At 40.4% G+C, this 15,737-nt stretch overlaps 2 protein-coding genes across 3 annotated transcripts; one reads left to right on the top strand and one right to left on the bottom strand.

Annotated features, from left to right (window-relative positions):
* The first annotated feature begins 2,993 nt into the window (after window positions 1–2,993).
* On the top strand, window positions 2,994–4,361 carry LOC131881842 (uncharacterized). The gene is made up of 3 exons (XM_059228820.1): window positions 2,994–3,389; window positions 3,450–3,750; window positions 3,823–4,361. The coding sequence occupies exons 1-3, from the start codon at window positions 3,007–3,009 to the stop codon at window positions 4,069–4,071; spliced, it is 933 nt and encodes a 310-aa protein (XP_059084803.1). The 5' UTR covers window positions 2,994–3,006; the 3' UTR covers window positions 4,072–4,361.
* Window positions 4,362–9,586: 5,225 nt separating this feature from the next.
* Window positions 9,587–13,958, bottom strand: LOC131882454 (uncharacterized). 2 transcript variants are annotated; one of them, XM_059229599.1, is made up of 5 exons: window positions 13,394–13,958; window positions 12,646–12,770; window positions 12,057–12,114; window positions 11,564–11,892; window positions 9,587–10,259 (listed from the first exon to the last, which is right to left on the bottom strand). In XM_059229599.1, exons 1-5 carry the CDS (start codon window positions 13,941–13,943, stop codon window positions 9,777–9,779), a joined length of 1,545 nt encoding a protein of 514 aa, XP_059085582.1. In that variant the 5' UTR covers window positions 13,944–13,958; the 3' UTR covers window positions 9,587–9,776. The 2 variants fall into 2 exon arrangements, with proteins under 2 accessions (XP_059085582.1, XP_059085583.1); XM_059229600.1 differs by having other exon boundaries at window positions 9,587–10,220.
* Window positions 13,959–15,737: the final 1,779 nt, after the last annotated feature.

Below are 15,737 nucleotides of genomic sequence, written 5' to 3'. Positions count from 1 at the left end.
CTGTGATGTGCGCAACATCAGCATATTCTCCATGCTCACGAATTTTGTTATACAAGGAGGAATAACTTTGACCATCGTTTTGTAACACCAATAATAACTCACGCATGTCCAAATGTTTATTCCTCAAGCTACGAAGGTGGGATTCAATCGCATCCATTATTTTCTTCACTTGGTGACCAGTATCCAAGCGAATTCCAAGAGTATGTTGGACCATACGGAAAAAGCCGGGGGAACAGCATTCCCAGAACGCAGAAACTTGGGTGCTCTGATCACGACGAGACAATTGCATCAGGGTAGAATAGTTATCCCATAAAGGACGCCACAGCACGAATTTTCGATGAACAATGTCTATTTCTAAGGATGGTAGACGTTTAGCAGGAAACGAGGCGATTACTGATTGGGGAAAGACGGAGAATTGAGCAATATCGGAGATATCTGGGGATTTGTGCTTGAATTGTCGAATTCCCTTCTCAAACCGATGATGTGGGTCTTGAATGCTATGAATGCAGTCTCATGATCATCCACATCGTTATCAGCATCCCCATTGTCCGCATCAACATGGCCGACAACCTCATCGTCAGCCTGAACAAACTTGTTGAGAGCAACTTTCCACTCCTCCGAGTTATTTTCCAGGAGAGTTGGATCATCTCCTGTCAAATGGGCCTCAAGAGCTCAAACGGTACGTTTCTTGGCCCGATTCACATGAGCCTTAAATGCTCTGCGAGATGCTTTAAGCTTCTCCAAGATGTCTCTCTCAGACGACATAGTGACCCTTAACTGGGAGCACCATCGTATCACACTTTGGGAACAAGGTTCATTACCAAGGGAACGTCTCAGTGCCTTGGTGAAACACATTGCGCTATGGTAGGTTTATATGGCTTTATTAAACTACAAACAAAGATGGGACAATGTTTCGGGATCAAAGGTAAAAACTCTCCATCATCAATCCTGGCGTCTCCTCATAACCGGTTCTCCAACAAAGAAAAGAGAACCTGCCATCGGCCTCATTGACCTAGTAGCAGTACATGTGTACCGGAGGGAACTCATCTAATTAGTCATCTACCATTCAGATACATGTGCAATAGGCTACCCATCAAGAATCTTCCCCTTCCAATAAAGAAAAGACCAAGTCAGTGGATTTAGTCAACAATTCAATCTAATGACTTAAACTTGAATTGCAGAGATATGGCATGTGGGCAAGTAGCTAATAGTTAAGATTTATGAAGAAATGTGCACCTAGGTGTCTACGTCTTGATTCCAGTTTATAATATTCATTATTCCGACCATGGTAGTCCTAAAAGGAGCAAGATACGTGTAGCAGCCAAAACGTGGTCGCTGAAATATCATCTTGCGAGGTTTCAAAAACCTTTCCTCTCCAGTCCTGGAGGACTCCATCAAGTGGTGAGGGAGAACCAATATGATACCGGTCAGAAGACCCCCAATCTGAATTGGAACAGGGTTGATGTAATGGCCTGCTTTGGTGGCCGGCAAGATTCGCCCTCGAGACCTCAGCTCTCCAGATATCATCTCAAAGCAGTAAACTTTTAGTTCCATAATCGTCTCCTAAACAGGTTACTCTTTCCGCAATTTTTACGGTGTTAATCTTATGTAGGGTATCCTTGGTCTATTTGGTGTTTTGAGCCACTCTGTCGCACTACAGTGGCAACAACAAGAGATGATTTCCCTATCAAGCAAATCCCAGTGCAACTGAAGCATTTGTTGAGACACATTTTTGTGAATGTGAATGAAACGACTTGATATTTGATTTCCATTCAAGCTCCTTTAAGTTCTTAGTATCAAACCTTTGAAAAACAAGAAAAACCATATGTGTCGTCAGAAAGGGTAATGAATGATCATGTTTCAGATTCTCCAGCCGAATATTATTTCATACAAGGGCACTTCCCGGGAAACTCTACTGCATGAAAGCACCATGTAAATTTCACAAAGCAAATATTATAGTTGTCCCATATGACCAAATGATCAGAAAATGTGAAATACATTTTTTCATTGGAGGATCGAAACTAGATCAATGAGTACTTGAATTGATTTGTTAAGTTAGATGAAGAGAAGGGAGAACTTTGGCTTAGAAGCTTTGCAATTTGATGATGCTTTTGATACACTCGCAGAGAGGCTTGCTTGAATTAGTTGCATGGAAATTGTGAGTCTGTAAATCATCAAAAGCTAAACAAGCCTTGTGTTTGTGTTCATATTCTTCTAAATACAAAATCTTCTGAAATATCAACTGCGGCGAATTTGGACAATGTAATAAATTGTTCATGTTCTATAACTGAAGATTAGGAAAAAATAAATGTTTATTTGCGAGAATATATCTCAAAGGACATTACATGGATGTTAAGCAATTTTCATCATCAATTATCCATTAAGATCTTGGTTCCAAAGGGTAGGCCGCCATTTGACGCATCAATGTCCACTAGAAATATTAGTTAGGTGAGACCTGGGATCGAACCCATGAAACCGAGCATGGCTAACTCGGGTGCGACGCGGTATTCAACTGCGCCACTCCATCTCCCTTCAAAAAATGATAAAAAAAAAAAAGTAATCGGAATTTTTGTTTACGGTTCACCTCAAAATAAAAATTCCAAATCCACTGAAGACCTGAAAAATTCCGAAAAATTTGTCTTGATAAATTCCTCTTGTGTATAATTTCTCCATTCAAATTGTCAACTACTTCTCGGTATTTCTTGCTCTCGCCTTCACAAGAATGGAAATCTGGTATTAAGTAGACGGCAATCACAAAGCATTGAAGTACAATGAACAGGGTCAATCAAAATTGAATCTACCTCAGCCGACAAGCATTCGAAATAAATTGACTGCTTCGACACAGATCAAGATTTTGATCCCAGAAGCATGGAATTTCGGGGTATATTGTCCTAAGGCACTCATTTTAGAACAACCTTGGATCGAAAAGGTGACACCACCCTGTTGCTAAATGATCCATTGTCATAGATGCAAGACAGCCCTATAAAAATGTCAGCAATTGTAGGAATGCGTATCAATCGCCATCACTTGAAGATGGCTAACTTGGTTTCCTTCATCTGTCTCTGTCTGAGTTTTTTGTGGCTCTCCAACGCTCAGGAGGCGCCTTGTGAGAACTGCAGTTGTTGGGAGAAATGCTTTGCTTCCGTTCCTCCATCCCGGGCACCTCAATATGCTCAATTGTTCCAATTCGTCAATCAAGTTCGAGCTGGAAAGCTCATTGATGGTGGTGTCAAAAGCTCTGCCCTCTTGTTAGATTCGTCCCAACCTGACATGAATTCGTTCCGTCTCCAGAGGAACTTGGTAAAATTGGCAGCTTATGCGCTGAACTCTGGCCCACAATGCAATCCTACGGCCTTGGTGTCCCAAGTCCCTTGGGGAGCATTCTGGTGGTAAGTCATTTCTTTTATAGCTGTATTGAAGGCAAATGTTTACCTTAATTTTTCTTTGAGGTTTCCTACGGAGGACATTTGTCCTACAGCTTGTGAATTGGACAAGATCATTAATTACCTGCCCTACTCTGGCCAATCCTCTATCAATCCCATGGGATTGACGTGCTACTTGGCCTTCAGGTCAATGTTTGGGAACCCGTTCAAATGCCAGTTCTCGTACATGCGTTATGGCGTGGCCTTCACCAACAGTCCGCAAACCTATGAAAAACCATGGTGCTACATTGGCTTCCAAGTTCGATCAGAGGTGTCAATCTCCACACCCTCCTCGGGATTCGCAAGTGCTCCTTGGCTCCAGAACTCGGTAAAGTCTCTCCTATTTTGTCTCAATTACTTTGTTTAATGGTAGATTAATCTAGACCAATTTTGGCTGCAGATCACCTATTCACCCTCTTTGCTGGCTGCCTCCGAGAGTTTGGTTCGTTGCGTGACGGGATCTTGTTGCTCCACCTCGAGGAGTGCATCCACTTTGCTGACAGAGGAGGCCCTGGAAAATGAGGAGTCATCGCGATCTCTACCCGATGGGACCACTGTATATGTGGAAGCGACCAATCCCCACGCAGTGAAAGAAACCAATGAAAGCCTGTTGCAGTTCCTCTCAAACCAAGAGAACAAGTTTGTGTAGATCTATGAATGTCATGAAAGCACAGGTAGTCAATATGAATACATTTTGACTCCAAACATGTTTTAGAGGTGAAATATTCAATTGACATTTACTACCAAAAAGGCAACAATGTTGGAGTGATTGTATGTTAAGGTTATAGCGTACATATATTTACGACGATGTCCTTGCTCTCCATTTCTCTGTTACCACGTCATATGCCGGTTCGACTTTTGTCCGTCTTCCCGTCAAGACCTCTTATTATCTTCCCAGTTCATTTTACTTTCATCATACGAATTACATCCGTTATCAAACTTGGTTTACGATCATTCCGAATGTGTCTCAAAAAGTATTTCAAAACAGGCTGAATACGTAGAATTTGAGTCATGTTCTCACTGGGAGCTTTATGAGATGACTACATATTTATTGACTAGAGCAGGTTTTTATAGGTAGTGACTTGAATATTGGTTACAAGCATGAGCATACAATAACATCATCTCCCTTTTCGAGGAAGGGATATATAAGCATCCGGGGTCACGGGGCCATCCGGAGTCAAGGGTCATACTGGGTCACGGTTCATCCGGGGTCTCCGAACATCTGAGGTCACGGGCCATCCGGGGTCACGGGCCAACCAACGGAGTCACAAGGCCATCCCATGGTATCACGGGGCAAACCATTGGGGTCACGAGGCCATCCCACGGTGTCATGAGGCCTTACCATGGGGTTACAAGGCCATCCGACGGGGTCACAAGGCCATCCCACATAGTCACGGATCAACAATCCGGGCTGGTTTCTCTCTTTTGCCCTCTTGGCTCTGTCTCCTTCTTCTTTTCCTTTTTTCATCTTTCATCTTTCTCTCACTCATTTCTAACGTTTTTTCTCTTGAGACTGAAGGAAGCTTCCAGGATATTTCTCAATATTTTTGTTCAGGTTCCCTTTATTTTTGATTAGGATCCCTCAAATAGCCTTGCTTTCAATAACCATGGAAACTTTGTTGAAGGACTTTCTGAAGGGGCCAGGAACTGTCTTGAGCTGATTTGGATGGGAAAACTCCGTCCTTCATTAATAAGCCTTTCATTATGGAAGCCTTAATAACTTGGGTTGGACACACCCAGCCACTACTTGACTGTGGGATGAACCAGTCAAGTGTAGCCAAAAGGGACACACGCACTGACACTCTTGATTTGATTGAAACGCCCTTTGTAGTCAAAGAGGTCATAAAGGTCAAACAGAACATAGTAAATAATGCTCTCAAAATTTGCAATGTCCAAAACAACACAGATTCAAAAAGGCAGTGAAACGGTGTAAATTGGCTCAACCAGAATGGTGTCCCAAACTTAGAGAGTTTGGTCTTCTTCAGTTCCATGAGATCATTGAGATACAAGGTATGTCTCAATTTCAAATGCACAAAGGCCCATCTCAGGGGCACTAGGAGGAAGAGACAACAGTTGTCTCAACCTCATTGTCAAGTCTCTCAGTAGACTTGCTCCATCCCTTTCCTCTCCCATTCCCTCTTTCCCTCCCATTGTTCCCCTCCCTTTCCTCCAAACTCATCCTCAATTCCTTTAACCTCTAGTCCATCAAAGGGCTATCTGACCATAAAAGGGCTTTATTTGAATGTGCATTGTCTTATTTCCAAAAGGGATAGCACAAAGATCAAGGTTCTTGAGGAATCAGCTTTAGAAAGGCGGGTCTCGTTCATTTCCATGACAGAAACTTGGCTTCGAACAGGGGTCTTAGATGAAGAGCTGGCCATGGATGGTTTCAATTTAGTTCGATGTGATAGAGTACGCCCTGACAATCCCATTTTTCTGCATGGGGGCGCATGTCTATATGTTAGAAATGACCGGCGCATTAATCATGTAAAAATGTCTAATGGAGAAGTAGAGGTCTTAGTTTGTCATCTTCAAGGTCTTGATCTGTCCATTGCGACAATAGATAGCCCCCCCCCCCCTCTTGTTCAGTAAGCTCGTTCTTGTCAGCTCTCAAATTCATAGGAAATGAGTTGGACCGGTCAGTTTGCTCAAATGTTTTCTTTGTAGGGGACTTCAATTTTCCGGCTAGCGTTGTAGAGTGGGAGGTTTTTCCACATGGGTACATTCCCATTTCGAAATCGACATCTCGGTTGTTCGAAAAGCTGGAAGAATTTGCGATCTTGCGCAGTGTCTCCCAGCATGCAATGACGGCAAGCCTGATGGCTACGTAAGGACAATGTTCTCTGGTTAGTTTCATATTAGTTAGTAAACGCCATTTGTTGCCTCTCTTGGAGGCACGGAATGGTTTTGGCACCAACAATTGGCATTCAAAAATTTCAGCACCAAATGTTGAGGTCTGACTTGGCGGGAAAGGTTTAGTCATTACAAAATAGTGTCGTTTCCTGGCTTTAGTGTCATTTGTCAATGTGACGCCTAGTAACCTGTCAAATGCTCATTGGTTCTTGCTCCTGTTTTCTCGTACTTGATGCGTTGCATCTTGGATCAGAGCAAGCTTACCTCTTCTGTGAAGCTAGCTCATGTTGTTCCAATTTTCAAAGCGGGAGATAAGTTGCTCCCCAGTAACTAAAGGCCAATTTCTCTCACTTTCAATATTGCGAAGGTGTTTGAGAAGATCATGAAGTTCAAGCTTGTTGAATTTCTTGATATTCATGAAGCCCTTCCTCCTAGCCAGCATGGGTTCCGAGCACATTTTAGCACGGTTACCTAACTGATTGAACATAGAGAGCAGGTTATTAAGGGACTCGAGATCCATGAATTAGCTGATGTGGCTTATCTCAATTTTGCAAATGCCTTTGACAAGGTAGATCATGACCTTTTAGTAAACAGGCTCCATGAGATTGGGATCCAAGGCAAGGTTCTCAATAGGTTTAAAAGTTTCATATATGGTAGGAAGCAATTGGTTGAGGTTGAGGGATCCCCTAGTGACATGTATGATGTCAAGTCAGGTGTTCCTCAGGGCTCCATTTTGGGTCCTTTCCTTTTCATCATCTTCATTGCTCCGCTTCAGAAGCTTGGTAATAGCAATGTCAGTATCTCTTCCTATGTTGATGATACAAAATCGGTAGTTAGGAGGAATGGTCAGAATTCCGGTTGTCTGTTAGAGGTCCTAGACCAAATCTACTCTTGGGTTGCTTCAAGTAACATAGCACTGAATGGAATAAAATTCCGCTTAATGACCTTTGGGTCGACACCATTAGACACTTCACTATTAGATGATGAAGGTAAGGGCATTCTGCAAGTCTCATTCATGAAGGATTTATTCCAAAATAGTGAAAAGTTTGGTGAGCAAATCCAGTTGAAAGTTGGTAAAGCTTTTCAAACTTATGACTGGATATATCGCAAGCTGAAGTCCATAGATAGTGTCACAATGCTAACTCTTTACAAGTTGATTGTCCAGCCACATCTTGAATATGCCTCGCCCTTTTGGGCTCCAATTAGTTCAGCAGGTATACAAAGGTCGAACAAGTCCAAAGATGGTTTCACTCGGAACATCACAGGATTGAGAGAGCTCTCATATTGGGAGAGGCTAAAAAAGCTAGGACTGTACAATGTTGAGGGAAAGTACGAGAGGTCTCTGATATTGTACGGTTTCAAAAGCATTCATGAGCTTTGTTCCAACCCAGGATTTAGGGTTAATTGCAGTGACCGCAGAGGCTTAACGTGCGTTTTGAGAGCACCTTCAAGTCCTCAAGAATCCAGGCTAGTTAAAACAATGAATTCCAACTCTCTTCTTTCTCTGGCTCCTTCATTGTACAATTTGGTACTTTCAAATATTCATAGGGCGTATATAGGCGTTGATCTAGTAGCAGGATTTAAGTCTAAATTTCAATTGTGATGACTAAGCCTCGAAGAAAGTTGCCTTTTTAGCCAAAGTATTCTTTTTAAAGTTGAGAAATAATCACCATTCGATGAAGTCGTCATTGAGTGATAATGTCATTGGGTGATAATAGCGACTAACAGAGTGGTGATGGCGTCAGAACGAGGCGCCAACGAGTCCCAAGGCGGCCATTAATAAGTAGACAGGCCTAAAGTTATAACCCTGAAAGAAGTGCAGTGTGCAAATCAAGAATGTAACAACTCTAATCAGGATTCCTGAACATTAACGCCAAAGCCGTTGCCTCAGCCAATGGATGGACCGATCATCAAACAATCAAAGCCGTGATTGCCAGGGTGAGAGAGGAAGCACTAGATTTGCTTCGACCTGCAATCCGTGATCCATCGGTCTTTAGAACCATCGACGACTTTTGGAATCGAGTTCGTAAGCAATTTGTCTCTAAAACTCAGACCAAGGAGTCACGAACTTCATCAGCTAGCACCACGTTGGTAAGATCTTACCCGGGTGGTGCAAAGCAAGTCATTTTGTGCCCACGTCGTATTGAGTTTCAAGAGCTTATTGCTTTGGACACATCCTTATGATTGAGTGCAAAATGGCTTTCTGAGTCACCTAAAGCCCAACTTAAGCGAAGGAAAATGTATTCGGTTCATCTTGAAAAAAGTTACGTTTCCCCCACCCTACCTGTCGCTGTCCAGTAGTGACGTGCGCGCGAACTAACGGTCAATATGGCGCCTACTGTGGATGGCCAAGTTATGTGGCTGTTTCTTCTTAATACCAATGGTAGTATGACTTCGATAGTTACTACTTCCATGAGTTGGGCCATGCAAAAATTGAAACTAGGATAACCACGATGTTTTTGCCCACAAGAACTGAACATGAGATTAAACTGATCATTGTCACGTGAATGATCCCAGGCATTTCTCGCTTAACGTGAATCACACTCAACAAAGCATCTGTTAAGGGCCAATAGTGAATTATTTTCATCTCCTGTTTGTTTCTTGTTCCAATGAGCCCAATTATGTAACGCTATCAAGTAAGAGAGCAGTATGTTATCAATATCGTAATGTAATGAGTATCAAACTGCTAAGAGCGGCGCTTAAAAGCGTCACTGATTATAGGACTTCTGATATTATTGCTTTTCAAATGATTGGTCTTCGGTTTGAAATTGATACATCTGAAATTGGGATCAACTTAGATTAGAAATTTGCTCTGCTTGATAATTTGGGAATTCTTATCAGTGCTACTAAGCCTTAACTTAGAGGTACAAGTGTTTAAAAAAAACTCGATGGATTGAAAATGAAGCGTGCTGGTCAGTTTCGACTAAGATTCCTGATTCCAGCAACTTCCATCACCTAAATTAGGGAGCAGACGTGGTGTAATTGTTAGCGCAGTTTCTTAGCATGAGAGAGGTCCCTGGTTCAATTCTCTTCCGCGACCTTTCTCAAGGAAACTTTAAGACGCTAGCTACACCCCCAGACGGAGAAACAATCTAATACCAGACATGAAATTGCCTGTCGGGTTTTGGAAATTGAACGATATATTGGCTGGCTTCGTTGACCAAGCGAGGTGCACCCTTCGACCCTGGCACCCCAACCAAAGAATGCAGAACGCCTTAACTAAGTTCTTCAGAGTACGTCGGGAAGTTATCACCTTCTAAAGGAGTGGCAATCATGTTTGATATAGTGAATGGTTGAGTATGAGCTGGTGATTGCTTGATTTAAGGTCCAATATATTATTCAATAAGGAAGATAGGGTAGCACAGACACTTGGATAAAGGTAGAGGATGTACAAAGCTTAATCAAGGAGTGTAGAAAGAGGAAAAAAAATCAAAGATAGGGATGAAATATGGGAATGAGAAAATGACAAAAGATGTCTTCAGTTCGTCATAGTGAATGTTTTCAACTTCCTTGGGGGGTGAAAATGGCGGATTCAGGACCATTGATCCATTTCTGCAAATTAATGAAGGTAGGACAATGGATTTTCGAGATTTCTTTTTCCCCATAGAACTGAATTTCTGCCTTGGTATCATTAGTTGAAGCAAAATTTTGCAAATCATACACAAGAGTATGATCATAATAACCCCACACGAAGTAAGCTTTGTTTTTTGAATAGAAGATTGTGGCGTCTGTTATTCTTAAGTGACTTTGGGGGGAAGGCGGTACGAAATCTTCAGTCTTGTTCAGGCTCGTATATTTATTCGACGTCCAGTCCAGAATAACCACATGCATTTCATCATAAAGGTCTCCGGCAAAAACTATTTTTAATCGCCCGTCCAAAACAACTTTCCATATATACGGCTCGTTCATAACGCGCGGCAATTCAGGCAACGATATCTCTGTCCCCTTAAAGAAATGAATGCTCATATCAACATATAATTGAAGCTGAAAAATCAGGAAAAAGTGAGAGTGAAAGCAAGGCATTTATACACTCTATAAACTGTATAAATCCTTTCAAAATGAAGGTTATTATTGACGAAATAGGTTACCCACCGGCAGAAAAATTGGATAGCGCTACGATGATTTTGTTGCTTGTATTGTGAAGTTTAGGCATTGTATCTTCAAGGAAGATGTGAAAAGTCAAAAAGTTATGTTGTAATTGTTAAGTCTAGAATATCCATTTGTGCGAGGTAAAGACAATGCCAAAATGTACAAAAATGAGCACTTGAAATTTCGTTTTTCTGGATGGTTATGTTTGATAAGAACTAAATTTGAAAGAGTCTGAAACCATCAGGATGTTTTTTCATTGCCTGATAATTCTGATTTTGCATTGAAGTAAAAAAAACAACTCTGCCCACTTATACTTCAGATTGCAGAGCAAGCAGCAGGGTCAACAATTCAATGCTTTGATAGGCAGCAACAAAATGTTTTCAAAATGTCATAATGGAAACTTTTCCATCTCTTATTCACTCTTTTGACAATTTCTTCACTTTCACGGTTATTTTGATAACATAAAATGACTTCATATGGCTCTAAGCATCACTTTCGAATCCGCCATCATGTGATTAAAGTTCAAGTTTAGCAATTTACAGCAATGCCACCAACTCAAATGACCGAATCACTGTTTCATGAAGAATATAATCCAGTGCATTGGGACCATTATCATGCTAAATTTACATTTATTACTAATCGCAGTAATCTCAAGAAAAACAAGTTTTACAAGTAAGCAAGCACACGATAAATAAAGAGAAGCAGGTCGTGCTAAACACGCCGAAAGCACAACCCGCTGAATAAAAAGCCATTGAAAAGCATACATCCTTCATCGCTCCCTTCGCATCGAAATTCAACTTTGTATCACTTGCTACCGTTATCTCTGGGATGATTCTTTGCATTAGATGACATACTGTTAAGTTTTAAACGAGAATTATTTTTATAAACCATCCTTTCGCACAAGGTCTTGAAGCGGCAAACTCAAACACTTTGCAATACCATTTTTTTATAAACTATGACAATATATAACATAAGGGGAATTTCATTCTCTTGTATCGGTTAAAAAAGACCTGAAAATCAGCAAGTGGAAAAAGAAGTGCTTGGAAAAGACGGATGATAAAGGTTCCCACTGAAACTAGCTTATGAAACATTTTGAGTTTAAATTTCACTTCTTTTTTTTTCAGCGCTCATTTTTATAGCGCTGAAAGACAATGAAAAATGAATTATCGGAGGTTTTTTTTCGTGGACATTACAATTACCTGTCCGTTGAGGTCCAAAACATAGACGGCCTTGAGGAAATCCCCATAAATGGTCCTACCACCTGCGACGATAATTTGCTCGTCATTCAAAAGAGCAAAGCCCTGATTAGTAATAGGATTGGCTGAGGCAAACCAGGGAGTTGGCTTTGATTGGAAGAACGTTTTGCCGTCAAATGTGACGGTAAATTGTCCAGGTCCACAGGTCATCCAAAGTCTCCCATCAATCAATCGAATAGCAGGAAACTTCTTGTTTCCATGTGAATGGCATGACGGGTGCGGAATGCAATTCCAATCGCTCTGAGCGTCAATTAAAGAGCATCCAATCAAATCTTACGGAATATAAAAAAATGAGTGAGTGCTTTTGCAAAAACAATGTATACTTTTGCAAAAAGAATACAAGAAGGTAGGAAGAAAAGCTTCCATTCCGTTCAGAATTGCCAAGTCTGGTGAGTCAATTTTGTTTCGAAGTTAAGTTTCACAAGCACAAGCTTACCTCTGCTTGAACTATTGAAGGTGAGAAGAATCAGTTTGTCGTCATATACGGAAAGGATCTACGAAGAAAGAAACCTTGTACGAAGTTTAAATCAAATGTCCCTCATGATCTAATGATTTGTCGCATTATCAAAGTCGTAAAATGAGATTTTTTTTCTGCTCTATCCGCACGGTGTTACGATAAGATATCTTGTTTTCACAGATTGCATTTTCATCAAATTTGACTACAAATTGCTACGGTTATATCTTAAAGCAATTGCCAAGAGATGTAATAAGCTTTTTCTAAGCCTAAAATATAAATGGAAATATGCCTTGATTTACGTAGCTCTTTCGCATCTCCGAACAATCAGATTTCTGCAATTTCTGCACGACGAGAAGACTTCATATTTTGTCTGAGTCGAATTATGGCAAGTAATCCGTGTGAAAAGTGATCTTTTGTCATCCAGTTATAAAAGTACAGTTTTCACTTGGGTGATCTTTCTAGGGTCTAAAAGCAAAGAGAGGGGTTGCTCAAAGTCGGCTACTTCGTAGCATCGTCTTTAAAATCAAGCTGACATTGCGATATTGACATTCAGTGTTCTTTCACTCACCATTTTTTCTTTTTGCATTGTAGTAGGAAGCTTAAAAGGCCTATAAAATACATTTCCTGTTTCTCGATTGAGCATTGCAATATTTTCTCTGAAGAGGAAAAAAAAGTCCCCGGTTGGTTCATTTTCTGAAAAGAAACAAGTTGCGCAAAGAAAGCATTAAGTCTTTTGTTTTCATGGCAAATATAAATGCCGCTCATCTAGACCCTTTGAATGACTTTCTCTATTATCAGTACATGTCTCCTATAACTCAGGTTTTATTTACAAAAGACTCACATATCAGTAAATCTTCAATTCAATTTCTTGTTTAAGGTTTACGGGAATATTGTCTTGAAGAAAAGTGTTAATATTTGGGCACTTCAGTTTAAAGGGAACTTGTTGGCAACGTCAATAGGATCCATATAATTCTGTGACTTTATGTTGAATTGACTTATGATTAACATTTATGGAACGTTATTTGAAACACGTGCTAACGACTTGATCATGTACTCGGCATCAAAACATTTTAGGTTACGTGTGGCATCTTGAAATTTTCAAGAAGAAGCTTACTTCCACAATTTCATATTTGACTAGTTTTGAATCCTAAATATTGTGGCTTTTCGAGGGCGATCTTATCATTTCTGGTGCCTTATTTACTTTTATTCCACTAAAAAAGGATTATGAAGAAAATTGAAGCTCAAGCAGCATATTGGAGATGGCCTGTCATTCAGTCAAAAACCATGCTGCAAAGCCGTTTTGAAAGCCAACTTACCCGTCGTAACTGCGCAAGATGTCTCGGATGCTAGACAATCGTCGCAAGATCTATCCAAGGCTGGACAGTCATTGGTCATGGTACAAGAGTTGGTTTGATTGCTGTAGCTGAACCAAGTGCATTCCGATCGTTGTCCACAGATAGAACCGCATTCTTTGTCACTGCCCACCTTTCGGATACCTTCCAATGCTCCATAACATCGTCCTTGAATGCCGCATTGGATCTCGGGACATTCTTGCTCCCCGCTGATGCAATTGGATCCACATTTCTCCTCGGTCAGGCTCAAACAACCAGAGAGTGAGGTGCATACCTTGGAATCGGTATACCAGGTGAACCACTCACAACCAGTCAAGTTTTGACAGAGATTGAGGCAAGCCCGAGAAGTGTCGGTGGGACGAGCGTCCAAAATCTGGGAATCTAAACATTCCCCGGGCACAAAGCATTGTATACCAGGCGAGCTAATTAAAGCCAAAGTCACTCTAGCAATACAAAAGAGAAAAAGTAGTATTTCTGTCAACACCTTCATTGTTTCGAATGTGTCTTGAGACATTACGTTCGTCAATTTATACTAGTAAGCACAAGTGGTACATTTGCTAACAAGCAGGGTTGGTACCGAGATCACCTAGTTACAGAGAGTCGTGACTGAAATGTTTGGGATGAACAAACCACGTGATCAAGCTATTTACAAAATCCAGAACTTTTTAAGAGAGCCTGTCTGTAGCAGTTAAAAAAGATCTTTGTTTTCATGTCTGCAAGTTGTGAGAGTGAGAAAGAAAAATGTTCAAAATGAATCAATCTTATGGAGCGATTAACCTCGTATTTCCAGAAACGGCCACATTTCATATTTTTTTTGTTTCTCAAAAATCCCACAGATGGCATAATCCCTTAAAAGGTTCAGACTGGATTGTACCTCCAGCTGGACATCAGCTTTTGGAGCTCAAAATTTGAAAGAGCGGTCTAGTTTGAATCAGAATTATCTCTCTATTGGCAATGGTCGAATCATCCTAGGCTTACACTCGTTTCTTGGGGAAAGAAATTACCAATATACATTGCTTTTCCATACCGAACAGAATATGACTTGCTTGATGAGGGTGCTCTCAGCCCTAGCCTGAGTTCGTCGCCTTACAAAAAATGATGAATAAACGTTTGCCTTTTTTGAGAAGGAATACCAATGTCAATAAATGCCAACAAATATATACAAGTATACCATGTTGTGAATGATGGTAACATACTGAAGATCGAAAACAGAATCGTGCTGAACTGTTGAACACAGGCGCGTTCAAGATACAGCTCTAGTGAAGGCTAAGTATTCAAAATTTGTTATAAAAGCAACAATTTCTAAATATCTAGGTTATGTTGCACAAATGACAATTTGTTGATAAAAGTACTATCACATTTCAATTACAGTTCAGAAAATTATCATGCAGGTTTGGCTCAATTGATCAACAACCTTGCAACAATCCTACCTCATAGACAAACTATTTTATTTATCTCGAAATGTCAATGGAATTATTTTGAATACTCATTTTTTCTTTTTCAAAGGTATAGCTATTTGTTGGTACCTTCCCCACAATTTTCTTCTTGTGAAATAACTAACTTTGAAATATTTAAGACCATTTAAATATTATGTACAGTATTTTCAGACAGTCTAATGTTTGTAACTTTATTCCATCGGAGCCTAGAAGCACTGAAATAGTGGGTAAAAAACATACTCTGCATGGGAAAATGTTGCTCCAATAAGGTCAACCATTTACATTGATTCAGGCTGAAATTTTATGGCAACCTCAAAATTTTGCACAAAGTTGAAAATATGGAAAGGTTTTTTTCGGGCAAATTCTGTGAAAAAAAAAAAAAAAGATTTGATGTGGCATTTTCTTGCTGAGAGCCTAAGGACCAGGCATCAACAGCTGAGAGGTTCACATTAGAGCTGTGCATCGGATCCGACAGGGTCTCCGACTCCGACAATTTTTTCCCAATCCGACCAAATCCGATTTTTTTTTGCTTAATCCGACTTTAATCCGAAAGATTTTGCAAAATATGATCCAAATCTGATTTTTTCATCCAATTTTTTCTGATTCATTCCAGTCTGCACCTTTCAAGGGATTATGTCATCTATGGGATTTATGAGAAACACAAAAGTTATGAAATTTGATCGTTTTTGGAAATTGGTTACTGGCTCCATTACTGAAGGCAGGTTTTTGGCTCTAGAGAAAAGAACCTAGTAAAATACCTTTAACTTAGATTGGCTCATCAGGCAAATGATTCAGAATAAAAGTGAATTTCTCTGCGGCTTTGACATGATAGAAAAGGTAAAACACTAAAACAGAGTACTTTTGCGGGCTTA

This window comes from Tigriopus californicus, chromosome 6 (genome assembly GCF_007210705.1).
Source record: "Tigriopus californicus strain San Diego chromosome 6, Tcal_SD_v2.1, whole genome shotgun sequence".
Taxonomy (NCBI): Eukaryota; Metazoa; Arthropoda; class Copepoda; order Harpacticoida; family Harpacticidae; genus Tigriopus; species Tigriopus californicus.
This window is presented reverse-complemented; position numbering and strand designations above follow the sequence as displayed.

Coding starts and splice junctions, on each gene's coding strand:
- LOC131881842 (XM_059228820.1), top strand. CDS start 3,007: ATGCGTATCAATCGCCATCACTTGAAGATGGCTAACTTGGTTTCCTTC. Junction 3,390..3,449: donor CCTTGGGGAGCATTCTGGTG/GTAAGTCATTTC, acceptor TTTTTCTTTGAG/GTTTCCTACGGAGGACATTT. Junction 3,751..3,822: donor CTCCTTGGCTCCAGAACTCG/GTAAAGTCTCTC, acceptor TTTTGGCTGCAG/ATCACCTATTCACCCTCTTT.
- LOC131882454 (XM_059229599.1), bottom strand. CDS start 13,943: ATGTCTCAAGACACATTCGAAACAATGAAGGTGTTGACAGAAATACTA. Junction 12,771..13,393: donor ATCTTGCGCAGTTACGACGG/GTAAGTTGGCTT, acceptor GTTTCTTTTCAG/AAAATGAACCAACCGGGGAC. Junction 11,893..12,056: donor CTTCAATAGTTCAAGCAGAG/GTAAGCTTGTGC, acceptor ATATTCCGTAAG/ATTTGATTGGATGCTCTTTA.